Source organism: Syngnathus floridae, chromosome 21 (genome assembly GCF_059516105.1).
Source record: "Syngnathus floridae isolate MCC-2025c chromosome 21, RoL_Sflo_1.0, whole genome shotgun sequence".
NCBI classification, from domain to species: Eukaryota; Metazoa; Chordata; class Actinopteri; order Syngnathiformes; family Syngnathidae; genus Syngnathus; species Syngnathus floridae.
The window spans coordinates 794,229-812,155 of NC_142433.1; the positions used below are offsets into that span (position 1 = coordinate 794,229).

At 42.7% G+C, this 17,927-nt stretch overlaps 1 protein-coding gene across 7 annotated transcripts in view; it reads left to right on the forward strand.

The window, feature by feature from the left end:
* rbms3 (RNA binding motif, single stranded interacting protein) overlaps positions 1-17,927 on the forward strand; it is a 166,440-nt gene that overhangs the window by 52,521 nt on the left and 95,992 nt on the right. For 5 of the 7 annotated variants that reach the window (XM_088365121.1, XM_088365116.1, XM_088365119.1 and 2 more), the window contains one exon: positions 10,271-10,428. In XM_088365121.1, the coding sequence (XP_088221247.1) occupies positions 10,271-10,428 (158 nt within the window). The remainder of the gene's footprint in view (positions 1-10,270; positions 10,429-17,927) is intronic. The other 2 variants (XM_088365122.1, XM_088365117.1) reach the window with 1 other exon arrangement.

Here is a 17,927-nt window from a genome sequence, read left to right on the forward strand (position 1 = left end):
TTGAATGCTAAATAAATCTTTGAGGGAGCAGGCCATGGCTGATTTTCATCTTTAATGTCTTCATCTTGTTACTTGTGCCTTGGCTACTCTTAGACCGCTCTGAAAAGAATATTTTAAGTAAATTGTACTTTACCTCGAGGGCTATCCGTGAGAGTATTTTGAGTTATGAATAAAAACATTTTCATCATGAAAAGATTTCAAACCGAAACCAAGTCCCATTTTATTGTCAGATTTATGATCTGAGTGAGGAGTCCAGAGTATAAATTCGATGTTCCAGTCACTATTCTTCAATTGCGCAGTGCATATCAGACTCAAGGGTCACATCTTGAAAAGATATAAAAATACTGAGAGTCCGGATAGCCTTGTGAAAAAGGGCTTAGTTCATTTTGCCGCTCTCGATTTTCACCAGCTTATCTATTCGCCGTATTTGAAAGGTCAGCGCGTGCGTCTCCGGAAGGTAGCTTTGAACAGACGCTGGCTTTATTGTAGCGCAAGCATAATGGCAAAAATTTCCAATTTGCAAAGTATCTTGCAACATGAATATTGATATGAAACAATTGAGTTGAAATGGTGCGGCCATTGAGCTATCGCTGTGATGCTCAATTATCCTCCTGCTGGAATTAATGAACAGATATGGTCACATTTGATTGTGCGCTGCAATGTGCGAAAGCAATGATCTATTTATTTTTTATTTATTTTTTGCTGGGGAAATGAACGTGACGGTACTTTTTTTCTCTATGCAGTAATAGAAGGCGTTAATATTTACATTTATGCTCGCGTTGTCTTAGACTTGGTATTTGGTGCCGTGTTGGTACAAAATATGGGGCAAATATTTTCTGTCACAGTAAAATTCTATGTCACGAATTCCGTTCTGGAAATAACTTTCCCAACATTTGGTTTGACGGCAAGATAGTATCTGCAAGTGAGCTATTTCTAAACTGCCCCGTGTTTCTCAAATGCGCCTGGTGCCTTACTTGATCAAAGTGTTGCATGGCGTGAACTCCTCCAGACAAGAACACATCAGGCTGGAGTCAGCCAGGCAAGAAGGAAACATTACACCATTACACTCACCTGCTCTGTAATCACGGTGACTTATCTCATGAATAAATCAGGTTACCAAGGTCTCAACTCCTCGACACCAGCTTCTATCCTTTGGCAGATGTCAACATTTCTATTCGTCTTTCACCGCCTTCATACTTTGACCTTTTTTTCCAACGTTCTTTCACCTTCCAGTGCTCATTTTATGTATTACACAATTGTGAGACTTTTTGGGTGATTGAAGGCTCCTTGGAAGCACAGATCATTCCCCTTTGCTTTCCCGTAAGTCACGGGATTGACAACTGGAGACGGTCTGCCAACGAGTGGCCGACTGGCTTCTTTTAAATCACTCACGCGGGCGGGCGCCTCTGAAGGGCCACTAACGCAACGTGGATGCCAATATGCCAGACTAATACTGGAAAATGAAGTATGAAGTGGACCCATGTTCTCTTGAAAGTGGTATGCAAACTTGGCGACTTTATTGGACGCAAAAGTATTTGAAAGTAACCCTGATGCCGTTGAGGAGGCAAAAATGCAAGGCATTTTTAAGACTGCGAGCCCTAGTGGTTGAGTGTTTTTGTTTGCATTTGAATGAAATGAACATTTTAAATCGATCGATGAATGAAGTGATCAATAGGGTGATGTTAATTGTTGTCTTTATTCCGTCAGCGGCGATCGTCTGCATAGCAGTGCTTTCTTTTTGCTGCTGACAGCAGATTTGGGAGGCTGCAAGAATTTTCTGTTGAGTAATGCTGCTGTTGCTTCAAGGGGGGTAGTTGCTTAACACGCCATGCAGAATCTGGCACGCCGTCTTCCTTGCCCTACTAAACTCTGCTCAACACTATGCAAAAACTCCCCGATGGCTTGTAGAAAGGGGGTGGAGGGAGACAGAAAGGAGAAATAGAGGACGAGCAGGCAGATGAGGATTGGAGTGGATTTAGAGATAGATGAGAGCTGACTGAAGGGATTGGGAAGGTAAAGCGAGGGTGGTTGGAGGACTTGCCGAGGATGAATTTCCTTATGGAAGGTTCGACTGAGGCAAACGCTGCACGCTAGACTTGTAGTGTGATTGAAAAAGCCTTGAACAAATCAGGGACTTTTATGATTGTTTTACTGCTTTGACTCACTTGTAAAAACAAATCAATGCGCAGCCCATAGCAGTCAGATTACCTTACTCGCTTGGAAAAAATACATGCAGCCCTGTTGTGGCCAATTACATCTCATCCAGTGTTGTCCAAACATTTCCAAACACAAAGAGTGGCTACTTTGCATTTTTCCAAGGTCATGGGCGAGATCCTTGCACTCGCAGTCTCTTGATACCACACTCAGGCACTCCTAATTAAAGGCAACACATTTAGCAGCATGCCATTGGCCTCAAGTGAAGATAAAATAGTAGCAATAAAATGCTTTTATGATACCCACATTTACAGTAGGAACACTATTCGACACAATGGAATAATGATGTAGCAGGTTATGATAATGGTCTTGTGTGCCCCGTGATTAAGATTGTGCTAAAATAAGAGGAGTTCACACCAGGGTGCTATTACGCGCAACTTGCAGTGACTCTTTCATTGGGCTAATATATTGGGGGGGGCTGGTGCTTTTCGGTGACCTCTTGAATGTCAGCGCCTTCCTTACACAGGCCATGAACGAATTTAAGCGTATATATATTGTATGGACATGATGACACGCATCCTAGAGTTGGGCAGTAACTCTTTGCTTGTCTCTTCCCAATTACGTCCTTATTTATGAACGTGAGCACGGCTGACCTTCTGGAAGAGAAGACATAAATTTGTTTGTCTGGCAAACGGAGTAACAAATAGCATTCTGCCACAGCTCCAACGTGCTCTTTCTATCAATCTGTCCCTTGTCTCTCTTGGCCCCCTTCCCGACAGGCTTCACATTCCAGCCATAACTCTCCTCACCTGGTCAGCTGGAGCACTCACTCATGACTGCTGGGCCTCCTGGTCGCAAATGAGTTTGCTTCATTTTCACCGATGCTGATAGATCAATCAGAAAATATGTAGATTAAAAACATAACAATACCAGGTGACAATTTGAATGACGGTGCCGGAATTGGGGATCATTTTCGGGTTGATTACGTACCATGCGTGGTGAAGATGCGTTTGAAACTTTTTCATTCATTGACACAGCACACGCACGTCTTAAGATAGCTGAAAAATGAAAATTGGGCCTCTGCGTCTGGCATATCTCGGAAGCAGAAAAGCGCATTCTTCACATTGTGGTTTTTCGGCCAAGATGAATAGTTTGGAAGACAATGGAAGCAGCCAAATGCATCAAGCCGCCCTTGAGCAAGTGTGTAGGTGGGCAGCGGCACATCTCGTATAACGTCAAAGCACTATTTTAAATAAAGCTATAATTCTCTCCATGGCATTATTTCAACGACATGCACAGTCTGATAAGAGCCAATACTGCCAATGATTTTTTATCTACTAATCTAAAATAGGAACAAACTAAACTGTGCCTCATCCAATAGAACACTCATAAAAGTGTGCAGACATACGCACACGACAAAAGTATCTTCACCGGAATATGACCCTACTTTGTATCAATTTGATTTATTTATCGTAATCTTCATTTCCCAATGGCCAGGGGGCGACTTCATCAACAAGTTATGAAATTCATGTCGTTCGTTAACAAAATAACCACAGAAAAAAGAAAAACAACATGAGGGATCGGTAACGCCATGATGTTGTGGAATCTGAGATTTCAGAGTGGCTCATCTGTCGAGACCTTCATTTAGAGCATGCACTCCATAAAGTAAATTGCCTGTCCCCCCATTATCTCTCACTCCATCCATCCATCCATCCATCTATCTGTCTATCGTGCACTCTCTACTCACACGCTGGCTAGCACGCAAAATGAACCAGCTGGCTGTAATGATGACAAATCAACCCAAATATTTACCTCTGTAGAGTTTCAATTTGGCTCTGCCCGCAGCAGCTCATGCTGCATGCATTTTTTATTTATTTATATATTTTTAATTCCGTATGCCTGCCATTGCCTTTGCAGCCAAATTGTTCTAATCACTCCCCACAAGTACACTTGAGCTTCTTTTATGTCACCTAAACACCGGCTGACCGGTTGTTAATGTCTGCACATAACCCGTGTTTATGGCTATCAAAGGTCTGGTGTAAACAAGGTTGCTGGTGTGCTTATATGGGATTTTATTTGGAAATATCTCTGTTTGAGGTTCTGCTTCTTGCCGGATGTTCATCTGTTTTGAGAAACTACAGAGGGATCGGGTGCATTAAAGATCTTCAAAGTCTATATGCCAGATGGTAGGAAATAAAAAAAAAATATTTATAAAATAAATAAAATATGAAGATGACATATTTGACCAATGTAGATTCATAATTCTATTTGTGTAGCATTAAAAGTAATCGTTGAAATAATCAGATTCATGTAATTAGGCCAGAGCAGGAGAAACGTGACATCTATTAGAAAAAAAAATCTGAAAGTTAATTAAATTCTTACTATTTTTGGCCCATGTTTAACGTTCATGGAGGGAATGATGCTTTTTCTAATTAATCGAATTCAAAAGAATAGTTATTAGTCACGCAATAGGATTAGTTTTTCTCGGAGTGAAGTTGACAGTGCAACAGCACAAAAAGAAGCAATAAATCATAAATATAACATATTTAAAAACATGGTACAACGTACGCAGGTGTGCAGGCAAATGAATCAGCAGCCACATAGCGAAAAAAAAAATCTGTACATGCAGCTGTGAACTTGAACAAAAGATGCGCCATTGCCATTGAACGTGACAAAGACGCTCTTATTATACAAAGTGCACTGATTACCATTACTTGGAGAACGGTGGTGCCCTGTGATTGGCTGACGATGACTTGAGGGTGTCTCCCGCCCATGACTTTGAGAATCAAGTCTTTCACTTGTTGTCCAACTCCAATGTTTTCAATTGATACGTTCCAGACGTTGCGGCCCCCATTTTTTGTTTTACCTCCAAAGGCTGTTCACCCTCTGATTTGACGTTGGATAAAACGAATTGCATCCTATCTGTGTCCCCTTGGGAGAGAAATGGTTTCTATTACAACTCGGAGGCTTTGTATCCAGATACATGGGTCTTGACATGGAACATAACGTCTTGCTCTTATCTCCTCCAAAGCTTGAGGAAGAGCAAGACGAGAAAAACAACAAAAAAAGTAGAACACACACACACAAGGGTGCACAAATGTGGGTTTTTGAATGTGTATCAGCACTTTTATAATTGGCCTCCTGAACTATTGTCCTCTGTTTTGTTGGTCTACTGGTGCCTCAAATCCATTTAGGGTGTTTTTGTTTTTTGCTAAAAGAAGACTACATATATTTTTAAATCCCTACCCACCTTTTTTTTCCCCCCTTTTGTTGTTCATTTTTGTTTTTGTGTTTATTTGCACCTTCAGCTGCTTTTTTCCGTCGTCTGATCCTCATTTTTCCACGCTATGAGCTGGGCGTCTCTCCCTGATGGAGAACATTTGGTCATAGAAGCAGAAGCATAGTGTTCCCCGGTGACTCTGGCATGATTTACCATCCGCGCCTAGAGCAACGGGCTTTACCTCAACAATCGCATAAAAACTGGAGACAAAGGGATAAGACAATAGCGCCAGTTTGCCTGTCTTTCAGCGCCCCTCCCTCATCTTCTGCTTTTTGAGATGCAGCTGGGATTCTCAAAACACGTGTTTAAGGGCTAAAGGTTTGCAAGCAGCTCTCCAGGATGGATGGGGGGGGGATTTGTCTTCTGCCCGTGTTTCCAAGCTGCTGTGAATGCAGCCGAGCGAGCGAGCGCAGTGCGAGCTGTTAGTTCTGGCAGTTTGGAAGGGATGCCTCTGGGAATATGCTTGTCTTTTAAGAGTCTTTGCACAGACTTTGCCAGAATGAATTAATTTAGCATGAGCAAAGAGGCCATTTTTTCACTTCCATTTAAGGATCCCGCCTGTCATATTTTACGGCAGATTCCGCTCGTACGTGTGTAAACAAGCACGCGTGTGCCGAAGAAATGCAGCCCAAAATGAGACATTATGCCTTTGCAGTAGACGGCAAATGTGTAATAATTGGTGCTTTGGATGAGAGGAGGAATGGAGTGGTCATTTTTGTGCTATTGACTGTCTGACCTGATGCTTGTGCTGTGCAAGGTCTCGCAGGCTTTCTATGGCCGCCTATAAATCACGGCCAATTACAAAGCTGATGCTCAGCCGGCTCTCCCCGAGCTATAACTGTACAGGGAGGAAGGGAGAAATGCAAGCTACAGCCCATCTTTTACACCAGCTACTGCAATCATACCTTTTGTCTGTCTGTTTTGGCAATTTCCGCTGCATGCAGAATTAGCTGGAAAATAAATCAAGTCTAAATAATCATTTGATTTTTAACAATTCTTTTCCATTTCCAATTTCGAGCACCGCCGTTGGAGGGCCGCGGACCCGCGGTTGACCGGCCCTGGATTCCAATCCAGTTAAATGTATTGAATAAATCAAGGTCTCACATGGTGAATTTATACAGCACGTTATAGTGGTAATTTCTCCGAGCGAGGTGATTGATTTTGGAGACTAAAGTGGAGGGAGGGCCAGACAAAGGAATCAAAGAATAAGAGATTTTGAGAGCGAGAGTGAGAAGTCGCAAGTGTGAGAGAATTGCCTGTTATGACACTTCAAAACTCTCCAGGAGGTAAATGAGAAAAAGCTCCATTCTCCCTTGGCCCTACCCAGCTGTGACATGCCGCAAAGGAGGCTTACTGGGGATCCAATTTGCCGCACTGTATTTTAAAGCGACGCAATGCTTTACACGGCCCTAATTTAGTGAGCCAGCAATGCAGGAGAGCTTCAGAGCTTGTGTCACATACTCCGAAATATTTATGAGTGCGTTAAGTGAGTATGATAAATCTAGTGTGCGCCATGTATTGGCTGAGTTGTATATTCACCGACACACTTGAGGAAGGAGTGCATTTTCGTTGAACCTTTTTTTTTTTTTTTGCGCCACTGAGTGATTTACAAGCCTTGGACCAATTGTGTATGTTGTTTTATTTTCATGTATATCTTGTGTGTGTGATGTGGGGGGGCTGCAGTAACACAAGGTCTGTTAAATGTTCAACCAAAGGCAAAGCCAATGGGAAAACAAATGCTCTTCTTTATGTATGCATGTCCCATGAGTTCATATTCCACCCAGATGCATTCCTAATCCCATGGGACTTGTTTTTTCCCTTTAACCTATGATAACCTTACTCTTTCCCTCGCATCCAACAATACGTATAAGTAATGGGCTTGACTTGACCCTCACTGCCTCATTGTGTAAGAATCAGCTTCTGACCTTAAAAAAAAATGAAAGCAAATCGATAGGGCGGGGGACACATGAATTCCAAAGCCCAGGATGCAAGCCAAGACTGGAGCCTAGGGAGGAAGAGGAGGAGGAGGAGGAGGAGGAGGAGGAAGAGGGCCTAGCGTAGTGGGCTTAAAACAAAGAAAGCGTGAGAACCAGGCAAAAGCTTTCAATTAACCTTCAGCACCAACGGCGACTTTGTGCAGGATCTGCTCTTTGTGTGCTATTATGTTTGCGTCACGCTGTATCATATTTTCAGGCTAATATAAGCTACAGTGGCCAATCTTTCCTCAGGTACGAGAACGCATAGGTACACTTGATGCACGCTAACGTGATTACATGCACCTTTAGGCTCCTTTTACACTGCCTGTAAAAGTCAGCACTGTTACGCCTTTTTTCTGGGTTGGCAGTCTGTTAAAATTTGCTGGGCAAAGTTAGGACTAGTCTTGTGTTTGAGCTTTGATGTGTATATTGGGTGGAATCTGTGGAGAGCGCTGTGCCGTATTTATGCAAGTCATTTAAAATAATGGTGTAGTATGGCTCCGAAATTAAAAGTGATTGCAACCTGCTAAACACATTATTGACTATTAGTGACTAAATGTTGAAAAGAAGACACTTGGGTCCAGTTGTTTGGAGTCGATAAGCGGAATCGAGTGAGCAGCAAAACCAGTGGCGGCTGGGCTGGTGGATTTTTTTGCCAGGGGGAAGGTGCTAGAAATAGATCGATCGATTCAGATACTGTATTTATCAGATTATAAGGTGCACTGCAGTTTCAATTGACACATCAAGCTTGTATTTCATTCATTTTAATTTCATTAGTTCAATTTTATATTTTTTAATTGTGTCTAAATTTTATTTAATTTTATCTGAAAAAAAGAGTGCCTTATTGTCTGAAACATATGGGACAAAGTAAATTACAAAGCATAATAAGTCTGAAAAATATGGGACAAAGTAAATAAATACAAAAAATCTAAATCAAATGATTTATTTTCAGAGGTTAAAGCATTCAACTTCATCCCAAGACAAAATGTCTCTAAAGTTCCTTGCACCTTGTGTATTTCTCTCTTATCGCTTGACATTACATATTGGTCCAGTGTGAGTGTGTGTGTGTGTTTGTGCCCTGTGAGAAGATGACTATTAGTTCCTCCACTTAGCTCAGCGTGGTAATTGGCCATCCATTGATGGACGTGGCTCCCTCTTCACGCTCAGCCGGCCGGCCAGCCAATCGGCGGGCGCTTTGTCTGAGGACTTGGAGGCGACATGCTGGCATGGCGCACACTCTTAAAATAGCGCATCAAATCAGCCACGCTTCAGCGAACGCTGCTAACATGTGGGGAAGAATGGCGAGCTAATGGTGTGTGAGTTTATGTGTGTGTTAAACTGTGTGTGTGTGTTCGGAAGTCAGTGGGTTACTAAGCTTCTCTCTGGGGAGGGCAATGGGCTAACTTGGTTAACTAGAGGTGATATTTAGTCATGTGCACTCCCCTCCGTTTTCTCTCCCCTTGCCATCCATCATTCTAGAGTAGGGTTTGTTGCTTAGTATCTACTTCTTCATTTAATCACTCTTTTGATGCTTGGTGCCCACCAAGTCCCGATTCCCCTTAGGTGACAGTATGCGCAGTGTTCCTGCACAGATATGAATAGCAATGAGCTCGAAAATCTTACTCCTACAGGTTCGCTCGATATATTGAAGTTGGTCAGGCCACGTGCAATAAGATAGTCAAATTCAATGTATATGGCAAAAAAGAAAGGAAAATAAATCCAAAACAAATATTCTACATCAGGAGGACCCTTTTCTCCACAAAGAAGAACAGAAACGCTCTCTTTCTTTTGACACAGGAGCTTCACACATTGATTCCGATTTTAGCGGTTCTCTCGAAACTTGCCATGTTTCATGCAATCTCAGCTCCTACAGATGGCAAAGTGTCAGGATAGAAACTTTTTCAAAAATGAAAGTAAAAATTGCACTCGCAGCAGTGAACTCAGGGTGACCCCAGTAACAGTCCGTTTAGTGGCAGTTTTCACATCGGTTGCTAGTTCGGGCAAGTGGGAGCGTCGACTGAGTGTGTCGACCGGAACGTCACTTGAGGCAAAACTGAGAGGAAGCGTGATCATAAATTCACAGAGGCAGATGTGTGGGCTTCCTCCAATACAGTTCATCCTTTTTCACGCATGTCTATACGTACGTGTTGTGGTATTTTCAGAACAAACAATAAAATAAAAACTTGTGAGTAAACCAAAAAACAAGATGAATATGGCTCTATGGCATTCATCATGTCTTCTTTGCAAACTATTTTTCCCCCAACAAAGAGAAAATGTAGTTGCTTTGCTGCCAGTTTTGACTGACACTCCAGCCTGGAGAAGGGGCTAAGGGAAAGGGCCAGGACACGAGGCGCTGCAGCAAAACACACTTGCCCTTTCTCAAGGCTGAAGTGACATCAAAAACTGTAAACAAGGTAAGGACCGTTCCGCTTTTACTGGGAAAAAAAAATCTATTCCCCACATTTTTTTGTGTGTATTCTTGGTATGGAGACAAGTCCTCAAGGGCAGACTCAACCAAAACACATCATGCAAAAATAAGACTTTAGAGGAGAGAAGCAGATTTGATCAGTCATTGTGACCCTAAACACAAAAACGTTTTTGTCATTTTGAAGTTCAACCATCTGGAAGTTCCATGGCGCTTTGGTCGATTTATTCCCCCCCCCCGAAAAAAGCCACTACAGATGGGTACCAGTGATGGCAAGCCAAAAAGAAAAGTTAATCCAAGAGAATGTATACTTGGTCAATAAGTCAGGTTATGATGAATTGATCGGAGCCTTTTCTTCTTTCTTTCTTGCTTCATGCACATGTATTGTGATTGCTATTTGTTGAGCATGTCTCTCTTGTTGCCTTGTGTTGCCAGCAGCCCTATGCTCCACCCCCTCATCCCATGGCTCCTCCCAGCCCCAGCACCAACAGCTGCAGCCAGGGAGCGACAGAGCAGCTGAGTAAGACCAACCTGTACATCCGAGGCCTGCCACCTGGGACCACCGACCAGGACCTCATCAAGCTCTGTCAACCGTAAGTACTGCATGGGAACGCTTCCACTTCTATATAAAGATAGCCGCAGATACTCGATGTACCCGTTTGTCTTGGTTATGTTTCTCGCCGCTGTGCTTTGCAGTGTATACTTTCAATTTAAACGGATGAAGTCGATAGAGCGCCTCTGTTTTTTAATTAAACACAGTATCGCAGCCATGAAATTAAATACAGCACACTTGTACCATTTAATCAGGCAAAATACAATCATATTCATGCTCACCTTTGTTAGGGAATACATTGTGTTTATGATTGTGTTTGACATTTGCACCTATTTAGGACTGCACTGCGCAATACCGAGAGCTGATCAATTCAGCATATTTTATACAGCTCTTAAAATAGACCACTCTGCGAGTGCAGCCCACACCATGGCTAGAAAATGTGAGTGGTAATTATTAATGATTAAAGTTCGCCTTGTCAGGTATATTTGCTTAAGCAAAGACCATCAGCCTAGTTCAAGTCAAATTTATTGATATAGCCCTTAATCACAGAGCTGTCTCAAACATTAACGAGATACTAAGATAGATCTGATAAATGTCATATACATGCGATCGCACGATCCCTTTTGTCTTTTCACCCCCTACAGTTGTCCCCATACTAGAAAGCCATTTGTGTTTCCATCACAAGATGTAATTAAGCTTTCAAAATGCCAATTTGATCAAACTAAAACGCAATTACCAACCAACACAGTTGCAAAAGGTCGTGCACAATACAGACTTACGTACGAAAGGTCACGTTCGGTCCTGTGTGCACCCAATTACGCTGCCATCAAGTATTTGTGGTGAATTTTAGTGAGCGACAAAGGTACTCCTACAGTTGTGCACCAAAAATGTTCTGGATTGAGACAGGCCTGCCCGCACAAAGCGCAATAAAGCCTAATAAATCCTAGATTGGACCACCTCCCCTGAGGTATTGCAGACCAAGACCTCATCAAGCTCAAACACACAGTCAGACTGTTATTGGCACTCTATGAAATTCTCTCTTTTTCACACACACACACACACATAAAAGTGAACACAAGTAGCTTTCTTCAGCTCCATTAGGCTTCTTCACATTTAAGAAAAAGAAGAGGGTCAAGATCATTAATGGAAGGCGAGTCCTGCCCATTGTGAAATCCAGGAGTCAAAATTACTTGTTGCATAATGCTTTCCGGAAAAAAACATTCAGGAAGTTCATGTGGTCAATGATTCACCCATTATTTTGAGATGAGATCATGTTGTCCATGTTAGAAGTCAAGCAATATTTCATTCAAAGTCCTGTAGCCTGATTGCCCACCTCCGTATCAAAGTTCTGAACTCTGCGGGCCAATATGCAAAAAAAGAAATCCATCAGGACTGTCAAAAATGTATGGCGGTTTGCATTCCAATTTGTCCTCCAAGTCTGACACGGATGTGTCTTCCTGCCCTCCAATGGACCCCTCATCTTTTCCCCAGCCCATCATTTTCTGTCTGTGTGTGTTTTCTATCAAAGTGCCCCCGAGGTTGCCCGGGGTGTGCTGTGCCAGTAAAAATTCAATGCCGCTGAAACTAATTACCCATGCAGTGTTCCAGCGACAGGCGAATTGTAGCATTCGACTAAAGGTCAGAATCTAGGCTAAGGCCCACTCGTGCCCCCTCTAACAGCCTACATATCCAGACTGTCAGCTCTGCCATGTTAAACATTAATGCTGACTAAAAATGGCATTGAGCTTTTTGGATATTAAAATCTTCCCATTAAATGAGTTGGCTGGGGTTTTTTTTTCTTATCAGCGTCATGGGTTTGTCTGCCATTTCCAAAAATGTGCGTGTGTGTGTTTAAAGGAGAGCAAAGCCCAATTTTTGAAGCAGCGAAGAAAAGACCCCGCCGTGCTCGTTTGCTACTATCTCGATGGCAGTGATGCATTTTTGACAGCCGACCATGTTGTTGCTCTCGAAGGCTTTGTAAGGTGCCAAGAAAAACATTTAAACTGCGGTTGGACCAGCCCCCCCCCCCCATCCTCACCACCCAATCTGTTACAAACTGTAATTTTTCACTGCCACAATCTTGGCACATTTTCATTAGCCTCCTAAAGTTCACATTTTCTTCTCGGAAGAAAAGACCTTTCAATTTCTAAATGATGTATTAAATCCAACACTCATAATTAAAGTACGTGTTGTTGACTTAGCGCAAGCACGGTATCATCATTTCATTTTACCCAAAGCCATCATGTTGAAAAAAAAAAAAGTCATGATGGAGTCATTCCCACTCCACGCAAAATCAAAGTGTTAGATTGTGGACTGAAAAGTGAACGGTTCCTACCAATTCAACCTTGACCTGGGTCTGGTCTCTACTTATTGTAGGCATGATACGCTGAAATGGAGTGACACTTGCTTCAAACTGAAATGTTCATTCACTATCTATTTGTTTGTTTAAAGTGTGGCTATTCATTCAAAGGAAATCATCTGCATAAAGATATCTCCGCTATAAATGTCTTGAGCTGAGGGTAGCCGTGTTTGTATAATGATTGAAAGCTTCCCGCAACGTTTGGAATGACTCGATGGCGGTTGAACGAGTGATTAAATGGAATGGGTTGGTGCTTATTTTTTCTTTTATGCACCTGGATGGATTTGAGATTCTTCACAGCCACCAGTCTGATATATTGCTGTCGAAACAAGCCAAAGGAATGGAAAGTGCTTTGTTGGGTGGACTGTACAGCCAAATAGCCAGAGGTCCACTCACTTGCCTGGTGGCCATGATTGAACGAGGAGCTACGGAACAAGCACTTCTGTGAGAAAAAATGTCTTGGCCTCAACCAACCAGGTTGAGGCACAGGGCCAAACCAAAGCTCAACATTAGTCCCGTCCAAACCAATGTGTTTGGATGCCAAAGTGTACAACCCAAAACTCTGCGGGGTAAAGCAGACTTTACAAGCCATTAAATCCTCCAATCATCAAAGAGGCTTGTTTTTTTTGGGGGGGGGGTTGTGGAATCTAAACATGCTTTTAATCAGACTTTTGCACAAAATCTTGAAAGTTCAAAAGAGAAGGATTTGAGTTCGCTCTCTTCTGGATGAACACACCCGCCACATTTGACTTTGTCTTTCTTGGAACATGTACTTCTCATTTGGCTCCTCCCACCTATTGGTCTGCTCCCCCTCACCTAATTTCCCATCCAGATTTGCACTTTCAATCAGCGGCAGCGGCTGATCCAAGTTGCTAGGTGAGCCAAAGCAAGGGCTAATCATCATCAATTGCCCGGATAACCTCTCCCGCGTGTGTTGGCCGAATGACGTTTGGACAACAAATGTCGGAGCTATGCTAAGTAGGAAAGGAAGGGGTGACCCTGGGACCACCTGTTTTGGGGGGGCCGCATAGTCAACAGCGGCGTCACATTATTCCTAATGACTCTCCAAGGTCCACTGTTGACACTTGCTGCTCGGTAATCAGAGATGCCTCATGTGGGTTCTGTTTAAAAACAAATCCGCAGAGTGGGAGATGTGCGTGCATGCAAAAGGTGTTCTGGGCCTGACTCAAACACTAACACTGGACCACACACACACACACACTCACATTCCTAAAGTTGAATTATGACTTTGAAAGTGGTGTTGCAGTTTTTCTCACTGTATTTGTTTAGGTGCTATATGTTTGAGACAAGTCAATGATTCTTAGTCCGAAAAATACGGTATCTCACTTTTTTTTCAAATTTGCTTGCTTGCAGAATGTAATGGCAGCTTTGAGATTAGAACAGAGCGGTTTGTAAAAATAACCAATTGAAGTGATATTTTGTGAGTTTATTATTTTAGCAGCATGGTGGCTTGTGGTTAGGACATCTGTCTCACAATTGGGAGGAATCTTGGCTGCGGCCTGAAGACTTTTATGTTCTCCCCGTGCTTGGGTGGGTTTTCTTCATACTCCGCTCCAAAATATGCACGAAGGCTTCATTTAAGATTTTACCGTATATGAATTTAGCATACATTTTACTGTATTAACTTTTTAGGTTTTTTTTTAGTTTTTGAAGCGTTACTTAATATTTTTCTTGATTACTTACCGGGATGATTTTTATTATTATTTTTTTAAAATGTTGTGTAAACATACAACAAATAGAGGAATGTGCAGATTGCAACATGCTGAGCAGAAGCATCTGTTCTCCTTGGAACCAAACCATTTTACGTGTTATATATATATATATTTTTTTTTTCCCCCGACAACCTTCCTTTTTTTCATTTCACTCTCCCACACATAGCACTCTGTCACTTCCATCCTTGGCACCTTCTCTCTCACCTTCCATCATCTATTTCCTCTGCTTTATGAAGTTTATCGCGCCATTTATCGGAAGCAACATTTTATTGGCCAAACGCAGCCGAAACGCCGAGCCTTCTTTCCAACAGTCGATTGCGGCTAAGCGGAGCAATGGATTTGGGCTGATATTTGAAATCTATCTTCCACAATGTTTTAGTTTGGTAAGCTTTGATACAGAAGTAAGATTCAAGACCACGAGTTCTCAACAGTAGTCCCGTTTTTGTTTTGGAGGTAACATAGTCACGTTGGCTGATAGTTTTGAGAAACACAAACATGATGGTATTAAGATCTCACGCTGCGTTATGTTTGAGGATGAATAACAGCTCCAAGGCCATGTGAAGTACTCAGTGGTGCACTCATGACGTCAGCTCTGCTCTGCTGTGTGGCGGTGGAGTGAGCAGCTGCTCTGCCTTCTGCCAGGTGTCCAACATCTCGCCTTATTTGTCTTTGTGCCATTGTGTCCAGCTGCCTCTCTTTTTGTACTTGAAACTTTACTTTCATCACTTCTCTTCTACTCTTATTCTTGAAATGCTTAAGGCTATTTTATTATTGACAGTTTTTTTCCCCCCATTACTACAACAGCAGCTTTTATATATCTAAATATACTATATGATATTGTTTTCAATACAGTCAGTTTTGATTATGAAATGTACGCAATTATGTATTGGAATTGTGTAGATGCACACAAAATGTTTGTACATCAATATTCTCAAATTCCATTTTTGCTCATTAACAATATGGATTTGCTTAGATTGTGGTCGCTGGATCGCTTGAGGCACAGATAGCTAGATAAGGTCTGCCTTTTTTTTGTCCTTTTGAGTATTCCGCTCCTTCTAGCTGTCCAAATTTGGACTTTTCTGCATGCAGCGATGACCTCGTAGCAAGTTGTAATTCTATCTAACCCTCCTCCTGCCCACGGAAAGCAAAAAGCCAGCCAGTCTTTCTACCCTGACGCTGGAAATCGAGTAAGCCTGTACCATTTCTTCTCCATTCAGTAATTGCGTGTGGCATCCCAGCTGCCCTCAACACAACACAACACACCACCAGACGGCTAAACTTAGGTTCTATTTTGAAATATTCAGACAGCTGTCGAACAAACATTATGTTTCGCACCCAGCAAATTGTGCCATCTTGGGGTTAATCCACGATTGCATCGCACGGATCAGCGCGGGATTGCCCCCGGCCGGACGCGAGGAGAAATGGCGAGGATAGCGAACAGGAAGGAGCGATGCTCGATTTTACAGAGATAATAAGAAAGAGACAGAGAGGAGTAGAAGCAGGAGATAGGAGAAGATGGATGAGGAGGGGGAGGGCTGAGGGCCAGCAGAGTCAGAGATAAGAGGCCGTGAGAGTGATTGAAATAGGATTAGCTCAGACAGGCCCTGCATCCAGGCCGGCCGAGCGGCCGGCCGCAGCTTCACAGCGTTAAAGCTACGCTTCGCAGGGACGGTCTCTGTCACATCAAAGCTTCCCTCAGGCCTGCCCGCCTGCCATCCGGCGGGCCGACGAGTGGCCGGCAGGGTCATCGGCGGCCGCACACCACCGCATCCGTGCATGTCACGCTCTTACCTGTATGTCTCCATTCCCAGCCTCCAGGAGGCCGCTGCCTACTTCCACTTGCCTTTTCATCCCATAGCCGTCCGTGCTCTGTCAGACCAAATTGATGGGCCATCTCTTAAAATTCAGTGAGGCAAGGAGCAACGAGTTGGCATTTGAAATACTGTGTAATACTTTGGCCAAATGGATGACAAGCGCATCCTCGTGCTGAAACGTATACTTACGTATGCCCGGAATTATTCATACCCTGGATTTAAAATGACATTTGTTGGACGGATATATTCAGATTTGAAATGACGCAAAGAAGTGGCTGGGCCGTGTTTATAAATATTAATGAAAAATATTCTGCATTTTAAAAATAATTTCCGAAATTAAATATTATACACTATTCTAGGCTGCTACTGACCTCGAACACAGTCAAGGCGTTTTAATCAAGAAAAATGTAGGTCAAGGGTGAGCTGGAATCTATCCGAGATGACCTCGGCAAAAAAGCACGTACACTGAATTGCGCAAGTCTCTGGGAACATGTACCACCCTGTATTTCCTGTTGTGTTGCGATACTAAATACAGATGCCTATTACCAAGATGGCCTGTTTATCTACTGAAGAGTGACAATCCACTGATTGTGTGTGTGAGCGCATGTGTGTGTGTGTGTGTGTGTGTGTACTTATGCAGTATCTGAATTTGTAGGAAGTGGTAGTTTTCGCTCTCGGAGCTCATCAGTTCAGAGACACCACCCACCCCACCGCAGCATGCAGTAAATAGAGTCCCCGCCACTCGTTGAGAAATGGCACAATTATCCCCTACTGCTGAAATATGGGCCGGGATGCACCACTGCTCTTTCCACACAGAACGTGTGCGTGTGTTTGCCGTGTGTGTGCGTGTATTCATCGCATTATGGGGACATATTGTAGATGTGTTTCCAAAGTCACATTATGGCGACCAAAAATGGAACTATGCCTGTCAAGGTTGGGCTACGCCTGCATGGAAACATATTTGTGGTTGATTACCAGTGTTGAGCTGATTTGGAATATGCTCTATTAATTGACGGTACACTTTGTATGCTAGCTAAGGTTACAAAAACAAATTGGCAACAGTGATCGGAAATCTAAAAACCTGTTCTTATATTATTGAACTCTATCTCAAGCAGGATAGAAACTTTCTAAGGTCAAGCAATCTAGGATGCACGACTTGCTCAAGGTTCTCCTCCTTTTTATGATTCCAACAAATCCAAGGATGAACCAAGTTCAATTGATAGACAAAATGAGAATGTCCAGATCAAAACAAGAAGATGAAAACTCAGTCAGATTGGTTCACAGAAAATCCAACAATCCCATTGCTGAATAGAGCAAGAAAAGTCATTTTGCCCAACCAACATTGATATCCCTGCGCATCAACATGAATATAAATACCTTTGCAAGAGTTGGCAAGTTCACTTTCTTTGGACCTGCAATAAACAACTCCAACAGCCTAGAAGAGCTAAATGTGTGTATTGGCAAAGGCTCAGCAAGTTTTGCAAACTAAGCAAGCACATCCGGAATGATGACTTTGTTACAGCTCAAAGTCAGAGTTTACCTTGCTACAAAGTTGGAATGGCCAACCTACCTACCTACCTACCTACCAGAGGCATAAATTCTTACAATCTGTTGTTCCCAAACATGATCCATC